Genomic DNA, 16,992 nt, shown 5'->3' with positions numbered 1-16,992 from the left:
TGAGGCAGAGTGTGGAGGTGTGTGGTGCTGGCTCTGGGAGGAGGCTGAGATTCAGGATGCGGGGGGGGGGGGGGGGGGGGGGTGTGTGTGTGTGTTGTAATGCTGGTTCCGGGACGGGGCTGAGGTACAGCCTCCCGCCCAGTGGCACTTACCTTGGGGGCTCCCGGTCGACGGCACAGCGAGGCTAAGGCAGACTCCCTGCCTGCCCCGGCCCCACGCTGCTCCCGGAAGGGACCAGCGCGCTACTGCGGCCCCTGGGGAGAGTGGGGAACACGTGGCTCCGCGCGCTGCCCCTCTCTGCAAGCACCGCCCCCATAGCTCCCATTGGCCACAGCTCCCTATCCCCAATGCGAGCTGCGGGGGCGGTGCTTGCAGGCATGGACACTAATACTATACAAATAATAGACGACCAGGATTCTATTCTGGGTCACTTGAGCCTGAAGCCTTTGAGCCTTTCTAGGTTGGCTTCTTATCTGATTAAACGGAAAGGTTTGAAGGACACATGACAACTTCAGGCACTCTCTAGGATTCAAGTGTTCACAGGAACATTGCTGAGGAAATTTTGCAGTCGAGCCAACTGTGGACCTTTTGAATCAGTCATACTTAATCCTTGAAAGACATGGAACAATTTATTCTGAAGCAACTTGGGTACAAGTAAGAAAAAGGATCCCATGTTATAAAGTAGATGACTTAATCCAGAAAGTGGAGAAGCCATCCTAGATCTATTTTCTAATTGGGAGGAAATGAATTGTGCTAACACTGATCACAAACGACTTCAGTTCAGCACCTGAAGGAACAGGTTTATGGTACACAGCAGGAACAGGTTATTAAGATCATACACACACTGTTTAAGAAATTTAATATGGGACCTAACTAGAAGTGCTTAACACTCTGTTTTTTCAACATGGCTGGGGGAGGGGACCAACATTTAATTACTCCTGTTGTCACATATCTAATTTTGTGTTTGCTTTCTGGCTCTCTTGCAGGCTACCAGCATCATCCACATTAGCGAAAAGTTACCTGGTTCCTGCACTTTGACCCCTAGGGTCTAGCAAGTGAAGATCATAATACTGCACCGTATGACAGACCTAAGTTCAGGAGTAAAATGTACTCACTAGATCACACAAAACAATGTTATATAATCATACTTTAAAAAACCACCAAGAAATCCACTCACCTCACAATAAAATATCTTTTTCTCAGATTCTTGTTTAACATCTTCTGGTTTAGCATCATCCACATTGGTGGTGCTCATCTTGTAAAAGTGGATCAGAGCACTTTAAAAAACAATGAATTCACATGTTATTTACACATTTATTTTTTCAGCTTAAAACGATTAGTGGAAGAACACCTATATGTAAATTATTAGATACTTGAACTGCAGAAAACATCTGAATAGAACCTCTAACACAAAGCAAAAGCATTTTCCACGGTGGTCTTAATTATGCAATATTTTTACCACAAAAACAAGGACGAATATTTAGTTAAAGTCCAATAAGCTACTAAAAGATATTTGATCTTATTTGTTCACTGTATCTATCTTAGACACATACACTTCTTTGTAGTTATCTGTAGTTTTATGGCTTACAGTCTTTTACAAATTGAAACGAGGAATACGATTCATTAAATTAATTTTCTTTAAAATACTCAACTGCTCTATCACCACACTTGCTTCAGTTATATTGGGGCTTTTCCGAACACAGAAGATGCACCAATTTTTTAATTAAAGGTGTGACTGTTAAACCTATTTAGTTAAAACTGGTGCAACTTTGTGTCTGGACACTCTTATCACACGTGCAAGCTAAACTAATATGTACCCACCATTCAAGTGTTAATTTCAATATGATAAAATTCTAAGTTTGCCCACTAAAAAAAGTATGTTACTTATTGCTATATTAGCTAAAAATGTATTTTGGTACCATGTAAATATCCATGGTGCCTATGTTTTTCTATAATATATCTCACATTCAATCTGTTTTCATACAACTGTGTGCCAAGTTATCTGCATTTTATTCTGTTTTACTGACATCAGTAAAAGTATCAGGTATGTGTTACAGTTAAGGTGATCACCTGCATAACTGGCAATTGCTGATAGCTTTCAAGCCCAAGGCAGAAAAACGGAAAGTTATAATTTCCTGTTTCTTTTCAACACCAGTCCTTTTACACATTCTTCTATATCAGAAGTGAGATAATGATTTGTAAATACCACTATTACTCAGCATTAATAAATTTAGCCATTATTAATCAGGCTTAATAAATCCTGTCTTCTCAATGAAGAAATATTAACATAGTCAATTCAGAAGTACACTGAATGACTACATTTGAAATATTTTCACTGCTTGATAGTTAACAGGAAACAAGAATTATCATCCATTCACTGAAACCAAAGCTAACCAATATCCCAGCGGACACCTCCCTGCCATGGCAAGGGAAAACTAGCTAGCTGGCGATGGTGATAGTTACCTTTCGCCACCATAGCAAGGTTGGGACCAAGGTATCAGTCCAGCACATTAGAGTGGTGGCAGAGATCATAGGCATCCCCCCACAGGACTGTGACAGTGGAGAGTGAGTAGCTTCACTAGAGCAAGTGCATTGGGCACCACTATCAGCATGGTTCTCAGGAGGTGTTAAGCAGGTCCGGATTACCAACACAAAAAACAAAGTGCTGGGGAGTGGGAGGATCCTCCTTTCCAACCCCTGAGTTATACAGTAATATAAAAAGGCCATAGTCACCAGCTGGGGAAGAGAAGGAGAGTAGAACTCAGAGCCTCAGGCCAGAGGAGATGGGAGGGCGTCAGAGGAAGGTGGATGCTACAAAGAGACAAGAGCCACTGTAAGCTAGGAGACTGACAACAGTACAGTCCCCCATGCCGTGCCCTGCCCCCCAGGCCTTCTGCCACAGCCCCTCCCCCATCTCCCAGCCCCTCCCCATGCCCTGCCCCCCAGGCTTCTGCCACAGCCCCTCCCCCATCTCCCAGCCCCCTCCCCATGCCCTGCCCCCCAGGCCTTCTGCCACAGCCCCTCCCCCATCTCCCAGCCCCCTCTCCGTGCCCTGCCCCCCAGGCCTTCTGCCACAGCCCCTCCCCCATCTCCCAGCCCCCTCCCCGTGCCCTGCCCCCCAGGCCTTCTGCCACAGCCCCTCCCCCATCTCCCAGCCCCCTCCCCGTGCCCTGCCCCCCAGGCCTTCTGCCACAGCCCCTCCCCCATCTCCCAGCCCCTTCCCCGTGCCCTGCCCCCCAGGCCTTCTGCCACAGCCCCTCCCCCATCTCCCAGCCCCTTCCCCGTGCCCTGCCCCCCAGGCCTTCTGCCACAGCCCCTCCCCCATCTCCCAGCCCCTTCCCCGTGGCTTGTCTGCCCCCGTGCCCTGCCCCCCGGCCCTTCTCCCCGTGCCCGGCCGAACTTCCTCCCAGCCCATGCAGATGAGACCAGGGCGCCCCCTCCCCGCTCCACTCACCGGCCGGCGCGGGGACGCTCCCGAAGAAAACGCCAACGACAGTACCTCAGGGAATGCGCAACTACATCCGGGACCCCAACTCGAAACGTCACTTCCGTCGCTAACTACGGAGCCCGCGAGACTGAGCACGGTTACGGTACGTAAGAAGGAGGGGGGAAGGGATTGACGGCGGGACTCCCTCCCAGCCAATGAGTGAGAGAGAGAGAGAGAGAGAGAGAGAGAGTCTTACAACCAGCCAATAGGAGGGGGAGAGAGGAAGCCTCTAACCAATAGGAGGAGCGGGATCTCAGGCCGCTCCCTGTAGCGGCAACAGTTGAAGTGGGTGCGGGTCCAGGGCGCCTTCCCATCTCGGGGGCCGAAAGCGGGTCTGTGTGTGGCCACCGTCACCGCGGGGCTTCTCCTTAGAGCGAAGGCTTCCCCTGTCCCCTCCCCCGCAGTATGAGAGGCGGGATAGCTCAGTGGTTTAAGCATTGGCCCGCTAAACCCAGGGGTGTGAGTTCAGCCAGGGGGGGGTATCACACACACAGAGAAATCAGTTCTAGGCAGATCTCTAAACGGCAATTAACATTGTAACAATGGTGCGTGTGATTGACAGTAAAGATCGCTGCCAACTCGCATGCTTTTATCACAAGTCACCTAGTACCTGGGGCCCTGTTCTTAAAACCCCGGCTCCTGAAGTCCCATTTACGGGACAATCTCAGCTTTAATCTTTTTACATTTCTAGCCTCTATGCTTATGGAGAAAACTTGCCTGCAAATGTGATCCCTAGTGGTTCAAACAACAAATGAAAAGAACCCATAACTTACTATGATTTTTAAGTATCAGAGGGGTAGCTGTGTTAGTCTGGATCTGTAAAAAGCAACAAAGAGCCCTGTGGCACCTTATAGACTAACAGATGTATTGGAGCATAAGCTTTGTTGGGTGAATACCGTCTGACGAAGTGGTTATTCCATGTTTGTGCCATGCGTCTGATGAAGTGGGTATTCACCCACGAAAGCTTATGCTCCAATACATCTGTTAGTCTATAAGGTGCCACAGGACTCTATGTATGATTTTTAAGCCAATCTTATAAATTTTTGGGGCCTGGCACTGGTTTCTGCACCAATAATCTATGCCTAGGCTATTGCAGCATTTAGGCCTCAATTCAGTGGGACATGAGCAGGAGAATACTTCCAGACACACTTCAGATTTGAGATATTATCATGGGCTTTTTTTTTTTTTTTTTGCATTTTCAATGTACTTTGGCTGCCGGGAATTTATCAGAAGTCAGTGACCTTTCCAGTTCATTTCCTGGTCACAAACAAGCCTCATGGAAGTGCTAGTATTGCTTATTATATTCCCAGAGTTTTTAGTTTTCAATATTTGGAGAACAAATTGAGATTTGATATGCACACAAGATCCTTACCATCCACAATGTTTATTTTGAACACACATTTCTGCTGCTGCTGCTATCTCCTCAGAAAGTGTTCAACCTTGTTGGGGTTACTAGGCCTGCCTGAGCCAGAGTTCTTCCATGTTTAAACTCTGTCCTTCCATGTTTAACTCTGATCGACCTCAACAATCAAGGACAGGAATTGGAATGTGTAAATAGCCAGTTAGCAATTACGACCTTGCTCATGCCAGGTACCAAACAATAATGATGAGGTTTGCATGTTTCTAGCTGGGGAAGGGGTAATAAACTAAGGGTAAACAGAACCAAATAACAGTTTAGGGAGAAGTTACTAACAAGCTAGATTTATAGCCCTAGAATGATTTAATTGCTTAAATGTATAAACATGCCTTCGGTAGAGAGGGGAGGGGGAGTAGTAGGGAGGGGGAGAGGGGTGGGCTTAGTTGTAAAATGTATAAAGAAGAGAGAAACTGTTTTTGCTGGTGTGCTTGATTTGAGACTTGCCTGTCTCCTTGCACCACTTTGAGATCTCAAATAAACTTTGATTGTTTCTCCACCCCGGTATGTTTATTGGCACGAAGCACTCCGGGCAACGAACCCCACTGTTGCTGTCCTCGGGCTCCTGTGCCAGCAACAGTCTTGGCGTCCCTGGGTGGGCTTGAGGCTGAAATTTAGCCTTGCCCGGATCCCTCCTGGCGGCTGACGGATTACGACGACGACCAACGCCCAGAGCTCACCGGTGACTTCATCGGGGGCTTCGGCGGAGACGTGATTTGGTCGACCCCGGAGGGCACAACGGTGCAACGCGCTTGATTAGTGGAGAAACAGCTGCAGGCCACGGTGCAGAACCGGACCCTTGGATAAGGTAGGAACAGTCCAGTGGGGACTTTACCTGTTTTGACCTGGGGACGCCCAGTGTCTCCCTAGAGTATGGGGCAGGGACAGAGTGCTGCAGGCAAGGCAAGGTGTACGTACCATTCTGGTGAACTGGAAAGTGTTTGGATCGGATCCGTTGATTAAAAATAAATTAAAAAGGTTCTGTACAGTAGACTGGCCTCAATATCAGCTAGAGGACTAGGAAAGGTGGCCACCGGAGGGATCACTTAATTATAATACGATCCTTCAATTGCTTTTGTTTTGTCAGCGTACGGGTAAATGGAATGAACATATGTATGTACAGTTGTTTATGTTGTTAAGAGATAGATCAGATCTTTTGCAAAAGTGTAATTTGACTCCGACAGGTTCGGTAGTAACTATTGTTAGTTCTCAGAACCCTCCCCCGGTTGTAATGGCAGAGTCGGTGTCCCCTTCGGCTCCAATACCCCCACCATATAAAGATAGGGTGCCTCAGGTCCCAGAGATTGCCCCCTCGGTGGGATTCTATCCATTGATTACTGAGACTCGGATAGCCCGTACTGGAACAGACAATCGCCCAGCCACTACAATGCAGGTTTATACCCATGTGCCTTTTAACCCAGTGGACCTAGCAGCTTTTAAGGCACAGGCAGGGGAATTCTCTACGAATCCAAGCAAGTTTATCTCGGTCTTTGAAGGGTGTCTGGCTAGCCATAAGCCTGACTGGGATGACTGTAATGTCCTTATGCGGACCCTGCTGTCTGAGGTGGAGCGACGTTGGGGCGAGTCGTACCCGAGGAGAGGGGGATGGGGCCTGGGCGAGGCCAGCGGGAGAGGTGCGGGGCTGAGGCCTTCCCGCTTGGTAGGATTGGGGGGAGCGGAGAGAGCCTGGTGCGGGCGGGGAGGCCCCGGGCCCGGCTGTGCGAGAGCAGGCCTGGCTAAGCCTCGCAGGTGAGGCTGTGGCTCGACCAGAGCAAGGAGGCCCCGGTGAGGTGCCTGGGACTGAGAAGTTGGGGAGGGCTCGGGTAGGCTCCCTGGGGATGGGGTAATCCCGGGGGAGCCCCCTGAGGGGGTTAGTCATGGGTAGAGGTGTGGCCAGCCTGGCAGGTGACCGTGGGAGGATATTATAAGGGGGGGCTGGGGACTCTGGGTCTGCGGGAGGGGGCGCCCTAGCGAGGTGGATGCCCATATGAGGATCTGCTAGGGTGTGGGGGGCTTTCCACGGAAGATGGCTGGCGACCAGCCCCTGAAGAGGGGACGTGTGTTGGTGTGAACCTTGGTCAGGAGACTTGGTATTCCCAGAGGAGAAGCAGGGTGAGGGTTGAGCCTTGCCAGGAGATTAGGCAATAGCATGCCGGATGGGTGAGCTGAGCTCTGTGGGGACCGGGCCACAGTTCCTGCCGGGAGTTGGGTGGGATGAGCTTTCTGAGGGGTGAGCACTAGGTTGGTAGGGCAAGTTCTGCCAGGGCAATGGGCAGTAGTGCCTGGGGTGGGGAAACTTGAGGAATGCCAGAGCCACTACAATCACTGTCAGGCAAGGTGGTGGTGAGCATTTATACTAAAAGGAATAGGACTGTGGGGAGGTGAAATTTACCAGTCAAGCGGCCTGAAGTATGGGTGCACCAATGGGACAGGATGGCAGAACTGAGCTGGCACAGAACAGCTCTGGTAAAATGGGGAAACAGGAGTCTGCTTAACAGATTGGCGTTACTTGATTTTAGCCAAGGAATACCGAGCCATGGCAGGTAAATAGTATAATGGCTAACAAGGGTCAGGCTGGAGACTCTTGCCTACATGCTCGGGGTTTTACTGATCGCCATATTTGGGGTCGGGAAGGAATTTTCCTCCAGGGTAGATTGGCAGAGGCCCTGGAGGTTTTTCGCCTTCCTCCGCAGCATGGGGCAGGGATCGCTAGCAGGAGGGTTCTCTGCCAATTGAAGTCACTAAGCCACAGGATTTGGGGACTTCAACAGCAGAATCAAGGGAAGGGGTAGGGACGGCTTTGTGGCCTGCAGCATGCAGGGGGTCAGACCAGATGATCATAATGGTCCCTTCTGACCTTAAAGTCTATGAGTCTACTATGAGTAATCAGGTTGTGTCTAAGGCACGAGAGGAGGCACAGCTTAGACATGAGGCAAACGCAGCAAATGTTCCTGTTGCTGCAATTCAGGTCCCTACAGCAGACCCCCGGTGGAATCCCAACGTGCCGGCAGATCTCACCTGTCTCACTGTATACAAGGAGCTCCTATTACATGGTCTCCGACACTCAGTTGTCCGACATAACAATTGGGCTAAGCCGTATGAGCTAATACAGGAGCCAAAAGAGAGTCCGGTTGCTTTTCTGCAGCGTATTCGGGATACCATCAGGCAAACTACTAATGCAGACCCAGATGATCAGGCTACTGAGGCTACGTGCCGCCCCTGATATTAAAAGGAAACTGCAGAAAAAGGAGGATTTGATGGGCATGACAATGGCACAGATTTTGGAAACTGCAAACAGGGCTTACAGCCTTAGGGAAGGAGAAAAGGAAAAGAGGCAAGTGAAAATGATGGTTACAGTAGTACAGGCTGGTGGCAGGGGAAGATTTCAGGAAGGAGGAAGGGACCGGGGAATGAGAGGACGTGGGTGTGGGCGCCCTGGCTCACAGGAAAGGTGTCTGGGTCGCAACCAGTGTGCCATATGCCGAAAGGAGGGACATTGGAAAAATGAGTGCCCCGAAAGGGAAGGTACCCCTATGATGGCAGCGGAGGATCAAGAATAGGGGTGTCAGGGGAGACGGACTATCCTGCCCCCGGAACCCCGAGTGAAAATGCGGGTGGGAGATTCAGACATAGACTTTTTAATAGACTCTGGAGCTGCACGAACTGCTGTAAACCAACCCCTTCAGCTGCCTGTGGCAGATTCCCTCACTGTGGTGGGAGCCACAGGGAAAGGAACTAAGTGCCCAGTATATGCTCCAGCAGAATGTGCTTTGGGAAACAGAACTCTATCTCACAAACTGGTTTATCTCCCCGATTGTCCAACGCCACTATTAGGACGGGATCTGCTTTGTCGCTTAGGTGCCACCCTGCATTTCACTCAAGATGAAATAAGCCTCACCTTACCTCCAGAGAAGGCCTGGATAATGACACTTGCAATTGAGGGAAGCCATTCAAGCCTCTGAGTGGAGTCAGTGGGATAAGCGGGTTTTTCCTCTGGTATGGGCATCAGGGATCCCAGGAAAGGCAGCCCATCATACTCCTATTACTGTTCAGCTCTTGCCAGGAAAAGGTCCAGTGCGAATTAAGTAGTATCCGATCAAAAGGGAAGCCAGAGAGGGATTGCAGGAAACTATAGACCAGTTCCTAAAGTGCAGGGTACTTCAAGAATGCCAGTCAGCGTGGAACACTCCTATCTTGCCTGTACAAAAGCCCAATGGCACATACCGGCTGGTCCAGGACCTGAGGGCGGTTAATGAGCTGGGTAAGAATCTACACCCCCTTGTTCCAAATCCGTATACATTGTTGGCCTCTATAGTGAGGCAGTACTCCCATTTTTCAGTCCTGGATTTAAAGGATGCTTTCTTCACGATTCCGGTTGACCTCCAGTCTCAGGAGATTTTCTCCTTCGAGTGGGAGGACAAAAGGAGGGTTAGAAAGCAGCTTTGCTGGACAGTGCTGGCTCAGGGATTTAAAAATTCCCCCACCCTTTTCAGCCAGGCCCTGGCTAGAGACTTGGAGGAGTGGGACAACGAGGACAAAGTCCTCCTCCTGCAATATGTGGATGACTTGTTAATTGCTGCAGTGGGTCTAACCTCTTGCCTTAAAGCCACTGTGAGCCTCCTGAACTTTGTTGGACTTCGAGGATATCGAGTAGCACAGAGTAAGGCTCAGATTGCTCCCCCAGTGGATGGAATCTGACAACGGAACACACTTCACATCCCAAGTCGTTCAAAAGATATCGGATGCCCTACAGATCCCCTGGAAGCTTCACACGCCATGGCGACCGCAGGCTAGTGGGGTAGTGGAGTGTACAAATCAGACACTTAAGCGGCACCTCTCAAAGGTTTGCCAAGAGGCTTCCCTTAAGTGGCCTGATGCTTTGCCCCTTGTTCTGCTCTGCATTCGCGCTCTCCCTAAGGGCAGGTTAGGGCTCAGTCCCTTCGAGATTATGTTTGGAAGGGCATGGCCTATGAATGGTACACCGGTTCTGGCAGGGGAGTGGGAAATGGGGTGTGGCTTCTTATCTCAGTACATGTGCTCTCTGTCTGCTGTTCTCTGTTCTCTCCACAGGTATACCAAAGATTTGCAACCTCTCCCGCTGGATGCCCCAATCCACTCCTTGCAGCCAGGCGATTCCGTACTCGTCCGGACCTGGAAGGACGAGCCTCTCCAAGAGAAGTGGAAGGGACCCTACACCGTCTTGCTGGTCTCCCATACAGCAGCAAAGGTTGAGGGACACAAAAACTGGATTCATCACTCTCGTCTGAAAGCAGTTCCTGCTCCTGAACGGTGGACCGTCCAGCCTGCAGAGAAGACTGCCAGCGACGATTTGGGACTTAAGCTGTTATTCAGACGACAATAGTGTCTGCTGGGAATGTCCTGTGATCTCTGTGGACAGTCACAGCGCACTCCCTGCGAGACCTCTGAGCGTTGGTTGTGTTTGTTTTCACAGGACCGGCCTAACCTGGTGGCCTGGTCCCTTTTGTTTTTAATCTGCTTACTTTTGATAATTGTTATTTTGTGGGTATTTGGGGAATTGTGATTGTTAGGCCCTAGGGTCACCTGCCCAATATGAGTTCAGATCCAGGGTCTGCCACATTGGTGCTCTTTGCCATAGGGACACTCCTCTTGTTAACACCCGTTTCCCCCCAGGCACATGCGGGATGGAAAGGAATCCCTACTAACTTAGAGACAAACACATATGAGTCCCTGAAGGTTTGCTTTGTCCAAGAGTTTAACCTCTCCAACTGCTGGGTATGCTCCCAAATCCCACACCATGCTGCAGGGTTACCCTGAAGGGTGGTTCCCCAGAATTGGTCAGATATCTGTTGGGGATGGTTCAGTGGGGGGAAAATGCCTTGGGTACCCCCTTGTCGCAGAACTGTACCATTGAGTCCCAGTATGCCTTAAGGGACGACCCCTGGAAGCCGCAGGCCAACTCAACATATGTCCCTTCCCCTATTAGGTTACAGCCAGTGGCCCCTGGGTTGGTGTGCTATCGACAGTTTAAGTCCAGCAATCACACCTGGTTTGCTGGGAATAGCACCTGTCAGTATTATTTATCCCGACAGTGATGCTTCCATCCCTGTCTATGTTAACGGCAAATCCGACTCTACCACCCAGTTCGGATCGTTTAATGACAGACAAGTAAATAGGTGGAGTAGCGGTTATAATGGCTTGGTAGGGAATGGCCACTCCTTTTATATTTGCAGTACCTCTGTCTATAAGTGGCTACCGCATCGGTGGTATGGAAGCTGCTATCTAGGATATCTTGCCCCTCCCCTTCGTGTCCTCCCTAAACTGCCCCCTGGCCGCGCCAGGCAGCGTAGATCTTTATATGCCACCCCAGAGCCCATTACAGAAGGAGACAGATTGGGTATGATCTTTCTCCCATCCTATGGGGTAGGGCGACTGGCTCAATTTTATCGTAGGCTCTCTGTATTTCTCACCAAGTATGCCAATGAGACCTTGGCCATAGAGAAAAGCCTTAACTCAGAGCTTTACCAGCTCCGGTTGCTGTCCCTGCAAAATAGACAGGCCTTAGATTATGTTTTAGCCTCCCAGGGCGGGGTGTGTGTCCTTATTGGGAGTGAATGTTGTACTTATGTCCCAGAAAACTCACAGGACATTAACAAGCACGTCCTATCAGCCGAACAGGCTTTTGAGTAGTGGAAGGCTCAGGAAAGGGAACCCACAGTTTTTGATTCCCTTTGGAGTTGGTTGCCTAACCTGGGAGGACTGGGAAATAGCCTTGTGCATCTCCTCCTCACAGGTGTGGTACTGTGCCTGGTCACCCTCCTCCTGATTGCTTGTTTTAAATTGCTCCTCCGTAAGCTTTGTGCCCCCCGTTCCCCAGAAGTCCCGGCATACTCTCTTATTGAGAACCCCAGCTCCATGGCACTCAATCGTATCTTGTCTACAGAATATGAGAAAACTCAGCCAAAAGCTTGTTGAGTATTCTCAAAGGAGGGAACTGTTGAGGTTACTAGGCCTGCCTGAGCCAGAGTTCTTCCATGTTTAAACTCTGTCCTTCCATGTTTAACTCTGATCGACCTCAACAACCAAGGACAGGAATTGGAATGTGTAAATAGCCAGTTAGCAATTACGACCTTGCTCATGCCAGGTACCAAACAATAATGATGAGGTTTGCATGTTTCTAGCTGGGGAAGGGGTAATAAACTAAGGGTAAACAGAACCAAATAACAGTTTAGGGAGAAGTTACTAACAAGCTAGATTTATAGCCCTAGAATGATTTAATTGCTTAAATGTATAAACATGCCTTCGGTAGAGAGGGGAGGGGGAGTAGTAGGGAGGGGGAGGGGGGGGGGGGCTTAGTTGTAAAATGTATAAAGAAGAGAGAAACTGTTTTTGCTGGTGTGCTTGATTTGAGACTTGCCTGTCTCCTTGCACCACTTTGAGATCTCAAATAAACTTTGATTGTTTCTCCACCCCGGTATGTTTATTGGCGCGAAGCACTCCGGGCAACGAACCCCACTGTTGCTGTCCTCGGGCCCCTGTGCCGGCAACAACCTTGTTACAATACTATTGTGTTGCTTGCGTTTTTACTGGCAAACTGTCCATGTGGATTGCTGTATGTGCTGGTATACAAATATGGTATGGCTCTCTGCCAGGGGATAGAAAGACAACAAAGATGTCTCAGATTCATCTTGTCATTGTGCAGTTTGAATTCACCACTTAGTAAAAGCTGTTGTTTTGCTAATTTGACTGTAGACTTTTTATTCTTTAGAGAGAAAAGAGAAATGAAAATGTATTGTTTATTTTTCATGTAAAAGTAAATATTTATTATCAAATGCTTAATTTTACATTTCTCAACAGTATTAAATGCAAGCTATAATTTAAGAAATACACATGAAAGCTCTAAAAGCGGTGTGGAAAAGTACAAAATTACATTCTAATACACGTATTTAAAATGAAGAAACTATAGTAACTTAATTTTAATGAAACATTTCTTTCTGAAGAAAATTCCAAGTTAAAAAACATATACATTTTCTTGCCTGCTTTTAATTAGCTTGCTATTGATATAGTTTTTCAGTCCATTACAATTGCTGTATGCAAAGCAGCACAATATATACTATTTTAAGACAACACATCAAAAGATTACTGTTTAATTTTCCCAGACTAAACATTTAAGGCACAATTTCAAAAGTGCATCCTACCCACATTTGCACGTGTAAATAGGTATTTTTCAGAGAAAACGATTAGATGGCATATTTACCTGAATTGTATACGTAAATGCCCATTTTGCACACAAATGTGTTTCTTGGCATCTACAAATTGTTGCTTTTACAAATAATGCTAGTGCAGTTAAGGATGCTTTTTTCAAAATTGTGTCCGAAAATCTGAGACCATGTGATATCCTTTTGAAGAAAAAAGTGCTTAGGCTAAAAATGTTGGTAGAGCTCTATGTTCTGTGGATATGATCTTGCTCCACTGGGTCTTTTGAATTCACTGGTTGTGGGATTGGACCTTATTATAGCAGATTTCAGAGTAGCAGCCGTGTTAGTCTGTATCCGCAAAAAGAAGAACAGGAGTACTTGTGGCACCTTAGAGACTAACAAATTTATTAGAGCATAAGCTTTCGTGGACTACAGCCCACTTCTTCGGATGCATATAGAATGGAACATATATTGAGGAGATATATATACACACATACAGAGAGCATAAACAGGTGGGAGTTGTCTTACCAACTCTGAGAGGCCAATTAATTAAGAGAAAAAAAACTTTTGAAGTGATAATCAAGCTAGCCCAGTACAGACAGTTTGATAAGAAGTGTGAGAATACTTACAAGGGGAGATAGATTCAATGTTTGTAATGGCTCAGCCATTCCCAGTCCTTATTCAAACCGGAGTTGATTGTGTCTAGTTTGCATATCAATTCTAGCTCAGCAGTCTCTCGTTGGAGTCTGTTTTTGAAGTTTTTCTGTTGTAATATAGCCACCCGCAGGTCTGTCACTGAATGACCAGACAGGTTAAAGTGTTCTCCCACTGGTTTTTGAGTATTTTGATTCCTGATGTCAGATTTGTGTCCATTAATTCTTTTGCGTAGAGACTATTACTATTATTGTAGCAGAATAACTTCTACCAAACTGTATCATTCTTTGCTGATCTGGGCGTGAGTGTTTTTTGTTTTGTTTTATATCTGTAAGAATTATGTAGCCAAAAGATAGTCCCTTATGTATGGCTAGATTGAAACACTTTTTCCTAGTTCTTTATGATTTGTGCCAATCCTAAAACATACAATGGCCTTCCTGAAAATACAATATAATGCATTATTTTGTGTAGGTTCTTCCATACATTCACTCTTAAAAGGCTTTACATAATTAAAATATACAATTGCACAGTAAAAATAAAAAGTAAAAGGAAAGATATTGACAGGTAATAGCAAGAGAAGAAATGTTTTTAGATGTTTGAAAATAAATACTGTGTGAGGCTGATAGATACAACAAGTGTGTTTCAGATGGTAGGTGTTATAGAAAGCTCTTGCATCAACAGTGATAAGATGAGCAAAAACAAAGTGATAAAAAATTGTGAAGGTATATAGAGAACATTGGTGTTACCTGAATGGATGGAACAAAGAATGGAGTAGACAGAGAAAAAGTCCATAGGAAGGCTGTAGCAATATCTTGGAGGGAAAGGAAAGCAGCTTTGAAGTGATGCCTGAAAAAAGACAGGAAGCTCTTGGAGTAGTTTGAAGGTGTCAATGAGGTGATTGAGTGTTTGTATGGGTGAAAGGGAAGCTAGCAACATTCTAAACCTGATGAAGTCTGAGGAGAGTCCATAGTTGCAAAGGGTTGTGAGAAGATTACTGGATGGATAAAGATTTCATTAGAGGCAAAAACAGTTTCCGAGATGGTGATATGCAGATTTGCAGACAAACAGTTGAAGTAGGAGAGTTCGGGATTAAGGATGTTGCCAAATTTAAGGACAGTGGAGGTAACAGGAGATCAACGTAAAAAAATGCAATGGTGTTAGGTTTAAAGATGGTTCTCTTGCCCCAGAGAAACACTTCCCTCTGATATTTGGCTGAAAGAAGTTAAAATAAAATCCCAGGTTTATTTGATCAAGACAGAGTGTTTGGACAGGGAGGTGCACTTTTTCATCAGAGGTTCACTTTCCATGAACAATGAAATACCAGCAGTGTAAAAGTGGTAGCTAAGGTCTTGCCTACACTTGAAAGGGTTTGCCAGTGTAGATATACCAGTGTAGCGCTATATTGGCAACACCTCCCAGCTTGTATCGGAAAGATAGTTCTTTAGCCATGATAGTTTAAACCAGTTCCTTGAGTGGAGCACGCTGTACCAGTTTATAGAGTGGGCTTTTGCCAATGTAATTGAGTAGGGTGGGGGGAAAATCATACCCCTGACCAACGTAGCTGTGCCAGCAAAACTTTCTAAGTGTAGATCAGGCCTAAGTTTAAATTTGGAGATAAGGTTAGAGAGAGAAAGTAGACAGAAAAGGCCAAAGGGCAAGGCCACAGGAGGAGAAATCATCCCAGAAATGAAGGGCCTTTTAATAGACAAGAGCAGAATAATTTGAGGAAGGAACCAAAGTTCCCTGTTAGTTTAGAAGCTGTTCTGCACTCAAGGAGAATGGGGACGAAGAGCCACCTCAGTAGAGGAGGTTGTTGACTATATACAATTGAAATTGCTCTTCCCTGTGACCAATATACAAAATCTAGATTGAATACTGTCAGTGAGATTATTGTTTGAGCACTGACTGGAGAACTGAGAAATTGTTACTTTGTCAAGCACTTGCTAAGAAAAGTCAAATTAAAACTGGAGCAGTAGTTAGAGTGTTGTCTAACTTGTTTCTTAAAAATCTCCTTTAACCAGAGATATTAAGGAATATATCAGAAGTAAAGGAATGCTGACTAAGAAGGGAACAAAGGAACACACTGAAGGCAAAATGCTAGGCTAAAGAAGGAGATTAAGAATTCCCTAAGGAGTAGTTTAATAAAGCAGGGGGAAGGAGAAGGAGATCGAACCTAAATTCTGCAGCAACATTTTGGGATTCTGTGGCACTCTGGTGTGGCAGACTGGAAGTTCAGTGGCAGTTTCATTTAAATTTAAAAAATGTAGGGTTTTAATTAAATATAAAAATGAATAATACAAGATCAATACAATAGCCACATTTTGTTTCTGCTCAAATAATCAGCAGTTAAAATAGTCAGTGTTGACATCTAAATTATTATCCTAAGGTTTCAGAGTTCAGATGAGGTGCACAGGGCCAGTTCATGCCACACACAGCTATTGTTTCAAGCTACAAAATGAGGCAGCCAGCACTGCACTGGTTTACACTAAGACCATGTTTTCAAGGTTTCCTTTGCAACCACAAGGTTTAGAAAGTGAATTTTGTAGAAAATAAAAATAAAAATGTGGATTCTAGAGTACAATTCTCTGGGCAAGGAATGGATTTCATGGTCACAGAATACAGGGGAGCCTGGCTGTTGTAAATCAAAGTTTGTCTTAAATCTACTTCATCTTTCTAAAAATCAGAAGTAATTGAGCCTATACGTTAAAAAAACCCTGATTTTGTATTTTTACCCTTTGATTTCTTTGTGCAAATAATTGTTAATTTGTTCAGAGTTATTAAATGCAACAAAAATTTTAAACTATATGTAAAGAAACTGGAATCAGCCACTGTGCCTAATTGCTGTCATAATTTGTGAAATACTTCTTATTTACAGACATGGATTCTGCATACCACAACATATTGCTGCTCATCTTACATTTTGCTTATTTCAGATATATGCCCAATTTCCATTCTAGTGTGTGTATTCAAAAAATATTGCTATCAGTTAATGCAAACTGAACACATTTTGTTCATTCCAGAAGCACAAGACTTTAAAAGATAATGCCACATGAACTGGGATATGCTTCTCATTTAATTTATACCAAAAGCTGTCTTCTCTTTTGAAATGTTATGTTGCTCACCTGAATGGGGTAGAGTTTTCTTTTATAAATTCATTAACAATAAAGGAGTAGGTTAGAGTTTCAAGCTCACACTTACCCCAGTGGTGGCATTGTTGTGCTCTATACTGTCACAGATTCAAGTATCTTATGTAATTCTCA

The 16,992-nt window shown here is 46.1% G+C and overlaps 1 protein-coding gene and 1 long non-coding RNA gene across 8 annotated transcripts in view; one reads left to right on the top strand and one right to left on the bottom strand.

Annotated features, from left to right (window-relative positions):
• Positions 1-3,644, bottom strand: part of LOC101937085 (uncharacterized) — a 56,443-nt gene extending 52,799 nt beyond the window's left edge. For 4 of the 7 annotated variants that reach the window (XM_065587225.1, XM_065587227.1, XM_065587230.1 and 1 more), the window contains exons 1-3: positions 3,455-3,595; positions 2,734-2,811; positions 1,178-1,277 (exon numbers count right to left, since the gene is read on the bottom strand). In XM_065587225.1, coding sequence (XP_065443297.1) covers positions 1,178-1,255 — 78 coding nt within the window. In that variant the 5' untranslated portion in view covers positions 1,256-1,277; positions 2,734-2,811; positions 3,455-3,595. Of the gene's footprint in view, positions 1-1,177; positions 1,278-2,733; positions 2,812-3,454 lie in introns of all 7 variants that reach the window. The other 3 variants (XM_065587226.1, XM_065587228.1, XM_065587231.1) reach the window with 2 other exon arrangements.
• A 112-nt stretch (positions 3,645-3,756) lies between these two features.
• On the top strand, positions 3,757-12,621 carry LOC135981965 (uncharacterized). Its single transcript, XR_010599184.1, has 3 exons — positions 3,757-5,077; positions 5,426-5,709; positions 9,972-12,621. It is a non-coding gene; the product is annotated as an uncharacterized LOC135981965 (long non-coding RNA).
• Positions 12,622-16,992: the final 4,371 nt, after the last annotated feature.

The sequence above is a fragment of the Chrysemys picta genome, chromosome 2, assembly GCF_011386835.1.
Source record: "Chrysemys picta bellii isolate R12L10 chromosome 2, ASM1138683v2, whole genome shotgun sequence".
Taxonomy (NCBI): domain Eukaryota; kingdom Metazoa; phylum Chordata; order Testudines; family Emydidae; genus Chrysemys; species Chrysemys picta.
This window is presented reverse-complemented; position numbering and strand designations above follow the sequence as displayed.